This window comes from Styela clava, chromosome 7, assembly GCF_964204865.1.
Source record: "Styela clava chromosome 7, kaStyClav1.hap1.2, whole genome shotgun sequence".
Classification (NCBI taxonomy): domain Eukaryota; kingdom Metazoa; phylum Chordata; class Ascidiacea; order Stolidobranchia; family Styelidae; genus Styela; species Styela clava.
This window is the reverse complement of record NC_135256.1, coordinates 16999241-17010967: the sequence shown is the minus strand read 5'-3', so window position 1 is coordinate 17010967 and position 11727 is coordinate 16999241. Positions and strand designations below refer to the sequence as shown.

Here is an 11727-nt window from a genome sequence, read left to right as displayed (position 1 = left end):
TTTTGTATTCTATAAACTTGCAAATTATTTTCCCAGCGATTCGAAATTCGGCCGTTACGCTACGTTCTAGGTTTCCGATTGCGTCGACATCGCTTAATTGCAAATATGAAATTGTTGTCTCCAATTCAGAATTGCCTGTACTGAATTTGATTCAGGAACGTCATAAATTCATCTTATTATATTTACTTGCCTGTTATTGTAATCATAACATTACACTTCAAAATACAATTTTTGAAGAATGCAAACGAGCCACGTCTCTCGATACCATGGAGTAAATTAATGTTACAAGTAAACACACGGTTAACACAAAATAATAGACTTCATTTTTCATATTGCGTGTTAAATATATTTATGATTTCACAAGATAAATCAACACACAAAATACTTCACCTAATAAATAAAAATCATTAAAAATAATTCAATCCGCGTTGGATCGATTCCCTGGCCCATTTTATCACCAATAGTCTATTTTTTGAATCATAAAATATGTAATGATTACTAACGGCCAAGCCCATAAATTTAGAAAGTTCCGTCGCATATCAATTGTATTTGAGAACCACAGCTGAATGTTGAAGAGGTTTGGACATTTTTTTTTCGTCGTTCCAGCTTCAAAACATTTTTTAAGTTCTTTTATTCAGCTTAAATGCATGTTTCATTTTTTTTTGTGTTAACAAATAAAAGAAATGCAAGTATCCGCCGGAGAAGGATAGTACAGGGATTGATACAGTATTTTAAAAAAATTGGGGTGCAAATTTTCAATGGCATATCCAGCATTAGCACAAACTTGAAAATGAAATCTAAACTTTGAAGTTGAAATATTTGTGAATATAATGAAACCTAATAATACACGATTCAAGATTAATGTCAAGTAGGTATTCAAATATTTTTAAAAATGACAAATTTTTCACATATATATATAATACACAAAAACGGACAGTGATATTAAGATAAGTAGTTTTGGAAATAAAAATATTAAACAAAAATAATAAAAATAACTTTTTGAACTTCAATGCGTCAACTCTCATATCGAAGGTATAGCTCACAGATTTTATTTAATCAATTTATTTGTTTACAGAGAAAAGTGAAATCAGTACATTAAAACTGGGATGAGTTTTCTGCACACAAATTTCTGTTAACATGCTAGATATATTTGTATTGCGAAGTATTCGTGGTTAGCGTGCCTAAGTACAGCAGCACGCCATTTATTTGAATATTTTTGTCAAGTGTTACAAAGTATGGCATACACTGTGATATATATTATATTATTTGATCTTGGCATAATTTGTCACCATGACGTCACTTGATTATGATGCCGTTATTCTCCATCGGCACCGTCGTAATCTTCCATTAATTGCTCTCCATCTTGTTGTTTTTTAATGACTGCTTCTGCTTTTGCGAGATGTTGATGAACTGTAACTCCGTGTAGATTTTGGTCTCGTGCTTGATATCCGACCGACTAAAAAATACGATTACGTTATATATATATAGGCCTACATCAATGAAAACAAAATAATAATACAAAAATAAGACCTCTCTTACACATATGAATGAAAATGACAAGGTAGATAAGTAACTTTATCCTTTTCAGTGCAACAACCTATAAAAACTGTTGTCACAAAATAAAATTGAACTGTTTCATACCTGATTATCAATTCCATTATATTCAAGGTCTAAGCCTCCTTCGTAGGTTTCTTGTGACGACCCTTGTGGCGTTTCAAGTCCACTGTTCCATACTCCATATCCAAAATACATGAACAAACCTGGCAACAAATAAAATCGGAATTAATGTTTATCCATACGAGTTTTTTACGGTACAAAGCTGTAGAAAATGTAACGAGAGGTACTTTCTCCCAAAACAATCTCGAATAATTTTTTCCTTTTCTATTTGTCATGCCACGAACAATCGACGGATAGTCAACTTACCTATAATGCACCAAATCACAAATCTGACCCATGTTAGTGGTGAAAGTCGAAGCATAAGATAAGTGTTGAACCAAATAGCGGTAACTGGCAAAAATGGGACCGCTGGAGTCATGTATGCCAATCTGCAAAAACATAAAGTTATTATTATTTTTCTGTTAAAATTTAAATCAAGACTATATTAACATTTTATTTGAATCAGTACTCACTTCTTAGGATTTTGAGGTTGTTGACAAATTTTGAGCAGAAGGAACGCAAATATAACCAGCATGATCATAAGTAGTATTACCGCCCACCAAGCTCCAGTTGAAATGTGATGTGCTGCAAAAGTAAAATGCGTAAGTAAACTATATCAAAAAATTATTACCACAGTTAATTATTATGAACACATTTATTAGAACTAGAATGGTTTCCTCCTGGTTTACAGTGATTTACTTGCGACTTTGATTCGGAAAAATGTTGACAAAAGAGTAAATATATATATATATGAAATTTTAGTGGACGAAATTTTGAAAGCAAAACTATTCAATAACTGTACCATTTCAATCATTCAAATGAACCGTATTATACGTAGGATCTGCTTTGTTTCAACATTAATATTTCCCCATTTTGTTTCAATTCTATAATCCATTTTCAATAATTGCCCGCACAAAGGTATTCTATGTATTCAGAAATTTGTGAAAAAATTCATAAAGAAACATAACATTTACTTACATCCAAATACTAAAAAAATATTCAGAATGACGGAGTATGCCGATAAAAGAAGGATATATCTATCCGCCAACTTATGCGTTTCTGCAGTAGGAATTTGTTCGCTTGACGGTAATCCCAAAAAGGTTCGCACAGCGTAGGTCCACGGGGCAATATAGTCTGTAAAAATTGCCCATCTGTACGATATAGCTCCCTTCACCGGTAACCAGAATTCACTGCAAATATTTTCTTTGTCGACCTCCAAAAGTTCTCTCTCCGCATCTGCTTGACTGCTGTTACCCTTTATTGCTCCGTAAGTACTTTTTTCTGATAAAAACATGGATTATATTTGTAAAGCGTTTAGTTTACTAAAACAAACCGTTATGCAGGTTTAGAATGACTAGATTTTATTTTCACAGCTACACGGGCTACCTAGTTCGTATGTGAAGTAATCAAAGAAACAACAAGCTAAATGCTGTTGTCCTCTGAAAAGACTTCGCAAAAGATATGTAATCAACCGAACTATGCGGATGGGTTGTGATATTTTTACATTATTCCGATCAAGTAATTCCAATGGATTCGGCTCTTTGCTTAAAACTTCTGCAATTTAATAGCCATTTTAAAGCATAAAAAATACAAACTTTGCTTGGTTGAGTTATTTTGTACGAGTCCTGTTGCATCAGAATCACATCCTATTGCCATTTCTTCTGTTTCCATTGTTTCACAGTCTTCTGGCCTGACTAATAAGTGAAGAAAAATAAAATATTGATGAAATCACTTCCTCGAAAACTTTTCAATTTAAACAGCTTACTATCGATCTGTACAAGCGTTTAGTGAGCTTTGTGAATTTGCTACTATTAGCATTAGTTATATATATGTGCCACGGGAGCACAGTAGCCATATGAAAGAACACAATGAGACGTGTAAAAACATTTAAAACAAACAGACAATTACATCCATTGGCATATTGAATTCAAATTCATTTGTTGTTTTGAAATTGCTGATTTTGCAATAAAACAACATCATAATATTAAAGCAGTCTTACTTTCTTCTTCTGGTTCAGACATGGACTGAGTTTCTCCTCCAACATGTCGAAAATGAACCGATCCACTTTCAACTGTGACGTCATGTTGGTATCGTAAAAGAAGAACAGATAGGGATACCAGTGTGTAGGCAAGTAGAGTGCCAATTGACATCATTTCGATAAGATCTCTGTCAAAAATAGATATTTATTTATTAATTAACTGAATAAATCTAGTTATGGTAGTGCGATGACCAAGTGGATAGTTTGTTGGTTAAAAACTACGTTGGTCAAATAACGGGGTTCAAAGATCATTGGCACATCGGGATATTAATCAACAGCCCAAGGCGTAAAAATGGATAGACCAAAAGATTATGGTCATCTTAACATTTGTTGCCCCTCACATCCCATTTAGTAAAAACAATAGCGTTTCTAAAACCATGCGAGCGATGTTGCAAATATCAACTTGGCTTTACAAGTATCCTAGTCGGGAAATAAATGTCGCATTATTTCACAAAATATTTTTCTCAAGAAGGATTGACGGTCAAGGTGAGGCCGGTGACAAGAATAATCTTTTGATGTGCATTTTTGAAACCTGCTTGATTAGGATAAACTGTTTTGTACGTCAACCCGTCATTGTGACGCGAAGGTTGGATCGATAGCTTAGCAAGATTGTGTCGGCGCTTTATCATGGAAATTACTTCGCAAATTCCAAACCAAGTTCTTGCATTATTTATGCGCATCAGCCGGTCAAAAATTGATTAGGGCTTAAGCTTGTGGTAAGCTGTAGCGCATGGATGTGATTGAACAACGCTACAAAGATGAAAATATAACGTCAGTGAATTACTTGTCCAGAGAAATTGTCTCTGTTCAATAAAAGAGTGGATTTTGATTATTTTAGAGTTTAGATAAAGCAATCTACGTTGAATATTACTGAAATAACCACATGTTAAGCAAGACTATTTGCCCCGTCGTCAGCATTTGGAAACAAAAAATTTCATGGGAATTATATGAAATCGTGGATAAATAATTTTACCAAATTTCAGCCTAACTATCATATTGATTTTAGCGACAAAAGAAGGTTTTACTCACCTCAAACTTATGGCCAAAGCTAAAATCGCGGCAATAACTCCTGCTACAACTGTCGCAACTGCTGGAGTTTCCGTGTAAGGGAAAACATGTGCTAAACATCTGTTGAGTACAAAAGTAAATCGATATTTTACAACCATGCATAATAATATTATATGCTTAGTATGTTATAATTTCAGAGTGTCATATTTATTAGGCCATAACACATTTATTGGCAAAAGTGAATCTCATTATACTGTAATACTGTAATTGTGAGTAAGAAAAGAAAATACCCATTGCCCATACAACATAATCGCAGGCAAGATAGTTTAATTTAAACTTGGAATGTATGCAACATCTAAAACCGTGTATATATATATACAGTTTTGCTAACACAATCGTTGAGTTATTACATATAAAAAAAACTGCTCGAAATGTTCAGAAAAAGCTAACACAAGCGTTCGCGTTAAACATTTATTACGTAGGCTATTACCTGAATAAAAGTCCATCGCTTGCCATGGCATATATGACTCTAGGCATAGGGAATAAGGATCCAAGCAAACTGACTGTCAAGCTTGTAACTGCACCAATAGTAATGATGTATTGTGCCTGTGAATAAAAAATGTTATATTTATTTAGCGGAATATTTGGTTCCATTGAGTAAGGTTGCCCGGATGGTGAAGCGAAATAAATTTCATTACTTTCCGTTTTTAACCTTCAGGAAAGACCGTGAATGTCATAATTATAGCTGTGCAGAAATCATATCGAAATTTGCATTTTATATTTGATTTCTCTACGACATGAGAGATGGGATAAGATCCGTAAAATCAATTTCGTTCGATACAATTTCATGGATTGAGTTCTACAATTTCAGTAATCCGTCATTTAATCTGATTGCGTTTTAGCATTAGGGGTTTTCAAATTTTTTGTCGAATAAGATTCTGGTATTAATTAACATAAGGCGTTGTGGTGAATTGAGTTCAACGACTGGTCAGTTATTGTTGCAAAGATATAAATGGATCTATCTGATCAAGGGTGTGGAAATGGAGTGGGTCTTTGCACTGATAAACGTACATTTAGCCTCTCGATAGAATATTAATTCCATATAACGAAACTGAGTAAATGAGCTTGTGTAAATGCGCTCCGCAAGTTGAAGTTTCGTTCGTACGATATAGTGATAACTGGTAGCAAGAACAACTCATATTTTCCCAAAATTGTGCCAATATGGTTTAAACCGGAGTAACATCGTTATTTCACAACATAAATTTCACCGATTACTGCGAACGCTTGACTTACTTCTGTTTAAGTCGAACAAGGCATAAAAGTTGCTATGAGCCAAAAATTTCATACTCAAACAAGCCTAATTTGTGACTCATTCAATCACTTAACTGAAGAGACAACAGAATTAATAAAGCATGCAACATTCGATAAGTATCGAGTGATCATTTAGTTTTAAGTCATAAAAATATGATATCAAATACTTAAAACTCACTTGAGGAAAGCTTGTGTGGTGGAACATCTCAAGAAGAGGAGATTCCGAGTTGATTAGATAATATGGAACAACCAATGTTAGTAATCCACTCACTGTGACGTATGCGGTCAAGCACACACACAAGGACGACAAAATTGCATAAGGAATCGACCTAATAAAAGTAAACGAAAATGATAGTCAAGTACGAAATCTTCATTCATTGTTTATTATTTTTATGTCGTTCGTCAGAAATGTCGGGCTTTTATACTAGAATAATATTAGACGAAACATTTTCTTTCAATAGGTCAGAAAATCCGTACAAATCACATTTATTTCAATACTTAGAGTGCACTCATATTTGATTTTTTTAAACATTTCAAGTTCTGCTTACTTGTGTGGTCTTTGACATTCTTCTCCGGTCGTTGCGATAATGTCGAAGCCAATATAAGCATAAAAGCACGTTGCTGCTCCACTGAGCACCTGAAAATATGAATATCAATTGTAATTCATTATACTGAGACATAATAATACTATAAGCATCCAATCAATTCAACAACCAGAACTACGTTTTTTCTAGGCCAAATGTAAAGATATTGTTACTGCTCGATAATGAGTATGTGACATTCTGTATGTGAAGCGCATATTTTAAGCTTGGTAAAAATGTGTAAACTATTGCTTACTGGTTGAACTGATTAAATCAACACATGACAGCTGTACACGGCAAGCAAGGCGATTCGATGTAATTTAATTTCAGATACAAAATTTGATCTATCCTCACCCCATTCCATCCAAATGGCAAAAAGTTTCCATCTGCCCAGTTCGAGAAATCCATGAAACATAGTCCACAAACGACGAGAAATATCCAAATAATAAGATTAACAGCATTCAATGCGTTGTTGAATAGGACCGAGTTTCGAACACCAGCTGCAACGATCACTGTCATTGCCAAAACTATTAGAAAAGCTATGATATCCGGAAACGAGTATGGATCCGGATGTCCTCCTGAAAAAACATAAAAATGTTAGTATCGATCAATACAAAACACAAGAGTAAGAAATCATTTATAAGTTTTAAATCCGAGTTAGTAGAGGGAACTTTTGTATCAAGACTAATTATAATTTATACTAATGCCTCGAACATATTGATTTTCCATTTCTGGTGATTAAAACAGTGAGAATAAAGAAAGATTTGACAGAACTATAGTTCACAGGTAGTACCATTATGCAGATTTGATGCATTTCTATGTGCTGTAAAGCCTTTCAAACTAGTATTCGACTCACCTATACTTGGAAGATTTCCCAAATGTTGGACCATCCATTTTCCTATTGTTCTATTTGACAGAGAATCCATCATACTGCTTAGCGCACTAGCTCCAGACGCTGAAAAAATTTAACTTCTAGGTTAAATTGAAAATATATTACATAGCCATTCGATAATACATTCAAACTGATTTATTGAATTTTAATAAAATTGGCGCTCCCTTAGTATGTGCAACAAGATGGCGCACAGTCTGAACCCTAACCTGGTTCACATACTATGTTCAGGTTGTGCGCCATCTTCGTGCACATACTACGGGAGCACCATAAAATTTTATTTGTGATGAGCAAGTAAAACACCAGCTCTTAACAAACAGTTATCATTGGCCTTGTTGTCGCAGAAGGCGGTTCTTCTATATCTATATAATTTATAGAAAAAACGTGACTAAAACTTGAAGCCGGAAATATTATACTATTATCCCCGTATGCGACCGAATAAGTAACTTTTAAGTGTTTTATTCATTGAAATATTCAATATAGATGCGCATGTGTCGTATTTCGAAATAGTATTAGATCAATTATCGTCATAATTATTGCTCTAGGTAAATTGCCTTTTAAATTATTCAAAAGTATAAATTTCGTCGCGATGATTTACATGCATAATTGGCAAATCTCTCAACCCATTGCAATAAAACAAGAATTATGCATTAGAGTTTACATAAACGAATCCATAAATTTAATTAGGATGAGGACATGTCGTATTCGCAAGCCGCCAGTTTCTATATTTTTATAAAAATTCTTTTGGTTCAAGTATTTCCTTGAACATTCAGCCGTGCAGAATTCCCTGATTCAAAAAGAACCTTTCCCAAACACTTTAAGTGCCGCAAGTTGTACCATATTTTCTGGTGCCTATTGAGGTTCGTATTCGTAAGAAAAATCAATTTTATGACAAAAATTAATTAGTTGACAAACTTTATTGAACGCTAATTTAAAATAGTAGTCGGAACATGACTCAAACAAAATATAGAGCAAAATATTAAAAAGCATACTGAATAAATCAATAATCGACATGTATCGATTGAAATCGATTTCGATGGTGTGTACATGAGAGTCAGTGAAAACTATTTTATTCAAGAAGCAAGCGTGATCAAGTGTCGACTAGACTTAGCTTTTGACCCTCTTGCTATCAAATATTATCGCACCTGTTCCAATCAAATATTCCAAAATCAAATTCCATCCGATGAAAAATGCTGTGAATTCTCCTACGGTGACGTAACTGTACGTATATGCTGATCCTGACGTCTTTGGTACACGCACGCCAAATTCAGCATAGCACATGCCTGAATATTTATTAGAAAATGGAGGTAATTAGTCTACGTTCAATATTGGATGGAATATATATATGTAAATAAGAAATCACAAGTGCAGAATTATAATTCATAATAATTAAATTGTATAAATTGTTGACAAAAATAAAATCCAGGAAATTTCCTATTTCTCGGAGTATTTCTGCCGATACGGCCTCAAACAAACATAATTTGTACCAAAGGTATCAAACACTATTGTACACCACAAACGTGATAGTTGGTTGAAAATATTTGAATATATATTTGTTTGTACATATATATTGAATCCTCGTTCAGTGAAGATTTTTTTTTAAATTGAAAGTTTGTATTTTAGTTTCTGTTAAATTTGCCTTAATTAAGAACAAATCTCGAAGTTGATTTTACTCGGAAAAGATATTTTTGAGAATTTGTAATCGAGAATTCGTATAATCGTGGCCGTGACGTCAAAAAATGTTGACATAACGGTTGCAAATCACTGAAAGTCTAGTTTGACACGGATTCGCAAAGGTATTTTCTCCTTGTTTTTTTACAGAATACTTATTTAAAAATTGTCGTCATCGACACATATACGCTTGAATATTTTGCTATTTGCCGGGGAAGATTCTCAAATTTTTACCTGACAGTAATGATGCCACGCCAGCAATAATAAACGAAAGTACAACTGCTGGACCAGCAAGTTCTTTAGCTACCAGTCCAGATACAACGTACATTCCGGTACCAACACAACTTCCAACACCGAGTGACGTCAAATCCAAAGTCGTCAAACATCGCGGTAATTTTGTTACTGCAATTGATTTTCTTCTGTCATCTCTCATTGCTTCTATCGGCCTCGTTCTAAATATGTGCATATATTAGCGGATAATATACTAAAACACCCCCTGATGCTGTGTAATTAGAATACACAAAATAATTGGATTTAAACCTTATGTAAATTACATCAATAATTTAGGTTCATTAGTTCTCTGCATTTGCTGATTGACATTATAACAATGAACCTTGTCACACCTGGCTTGTCGAATTTAGGTGTCTCATTCCAAAACGAAAAGGAAGTTTATTCTAATGTTGTACCGATGAATATATAACGGTTGAGATTGGAAATAACTAAATTTTCTTTGTTACCCATAGATAAACGTATTTTTCGCGTGATAAACTGCGAAAATGAGGATATAAGCTATAGAGTATATTATGGTCAATATGCTTATGTGCGCAACGAATGTAAAATATAGTTGGTCATTTATTGTAAACATTACCGTGTTAGTCTGCTTCCAAAACTCCTTGCATGTTGCTTCATTGACACCCAGCTCCATGACGTCGGATTCATATCGCTAAGATTTGGAATAGGCATGGTGGTAAAATATCGAATAATTTATTACTAAAACCTGGATGTGAAAAAAACGTACAGTTATTATTTGAGCCCGGAACATCCGTAGTTTTGTAGAACGGAGCAATGTTTGATACTAAATTGTGCCTTATGTCAAGAAAACTGAATATATATCAAGTTCGAAGCGCCATTTGCTTCCAGCTTTTTGCCCTCGTCCATGATCCTATCCTATACTCATACTGTATATATCATTTCAAAATTATCTTCATGTTCGATTTTTTATAATTGTAAACCAATTTATTTGAAATACTGAATGAGTGGTAATGCTTGTTAAACTTTCTACTCAAACTCGTACCGTTCAATAATGAAATTCGTATTAAATGAAACTTCCTAGAAGTAGCCTGAACTTTGATTGACACGCTTCATTGACAATCAGAGGAATATCCATTGCTCGCTGGTATTGTTCGTAAAACATGCTCTGGCTTTGGCACAATTACCTTGTCATTTATTATATCACAATTACGTTGATATGGCTCATTGCCATATATTTAATTTTGCGGGAAAAGTCTTAGTCGGAATGTTACAATCGCTCATTACTATGCATTTTTCTTCGACTGTCGTTGTCTACAAAGTGAAGTTATTGAGAATAAGAATAATCGACTATGAAAGGTATCGCACTCTAAAATAAGGATTTAATATATTCGACCCAACTTTAGTTGGTTAGGAAAAGAACAACAGACATATCCTAAAAAACAACGTTTATTCCTGTCTTTTTCGTCAGTTTATACATATCGAAGCTTAACTGTTCTGAATTATTCTAATTTACAAATAATATACAAACTTGTAATACAATAATATATATCTAAACAGTGTGGATAGGCATCACATTTCCTTCGGTTTACTCAATAACAACTGAATAGTTTGTGCTATCTGTGATATATATATGCAAACTATTAATACAGAAATATCTATCTCAACAGTGTGGATATGCAGAACCTTTCCCTCGGTTTTCTCAATACAACTGCACAGTTTGTGCTATCTGTGATATATGTATGTACCGACTACCCGCTGTTTCATGAAACATCTGTGACCTTGGATTGAGAGATATTGTCGATCAATATTTCACGTCTTCTGAAAGAAGGACAATAAATCGGGAACAAGATAAGTCGACCGTTCGATATTCGCAATTAATATTCAGCCAATCATGTTGCTTGGAAACAAAAGTATTCGGGGCTTATCACAGAAAAAGCAGGTCTCCCATACTTAAGCTATTCCATAAGATCCATATTTATTGACTTCGTGGAAACTGCATAATCTTTTTTATAGTCAGTTTATATCGAAAATAAAAGATATCAGATACACATTTCAGGCTCGACAACTTACAAGGCGGTGCTTTCTGGAGAAAGTGTGTTTCTGTTGGGACAGAAAAACGTCAAATTATAGAGTCCCATGGTGGCGAAGAATAATTTTAGCCGGAAAAGTCTGCGAACTCGGTTCTATTTTGTTTATTTGTTGAAAGTAGTTGCATTAGATCGAATAAATTCTTTAGCAGACTGCCAGTACTCATTGTTGGGTTGGCAGGGTCACTTAAGAGGTAGGGTGGGTTTTGGATGGGGGAGGTTTGAGGATTTTTT

General features: G+C 34.0%; 1 protein-coding gene across 1 annotated transcript; it reads right to left on the bottom strand.

Annotated features, from left to right (window-relative positions):
- Positions 1–295: 295 nt before the first annotated feature.
- Positions 296–10174, bottom strand: LOC120328575 (solute carrier family 7 member 14-like). The gene is made up of 16 exons (XM_039395104.2): positions 10023–10174; positions 9389–9606; positions 8629–8766; positions 7451–7549; positions 6949–7172; positions 6562–6650; positions 6192–6342; positions 5193–5308; positions 4724–4822; positions 3656–3822; positions 3252–3350; positions 2635–2937; positions 2130–2241; positions 1924–2045; positions 1642–1760; positions 296–1456 (listed from the first exon to the last, which is right to left on the bottom strand). The coding sequence occupies exons 1-16, from the start codon at positions 10115–10117 to the stop codon at positions 1316–1318; spliced, it is 2292 nt and encodes a 763-aa protein (XP_039251038.2). The 5' UTR covers positions 10118–10174; the 3' UTR covers positions 296–1315.
- Positions 10175–11727: the final 1553 nt, after the last annotated feature.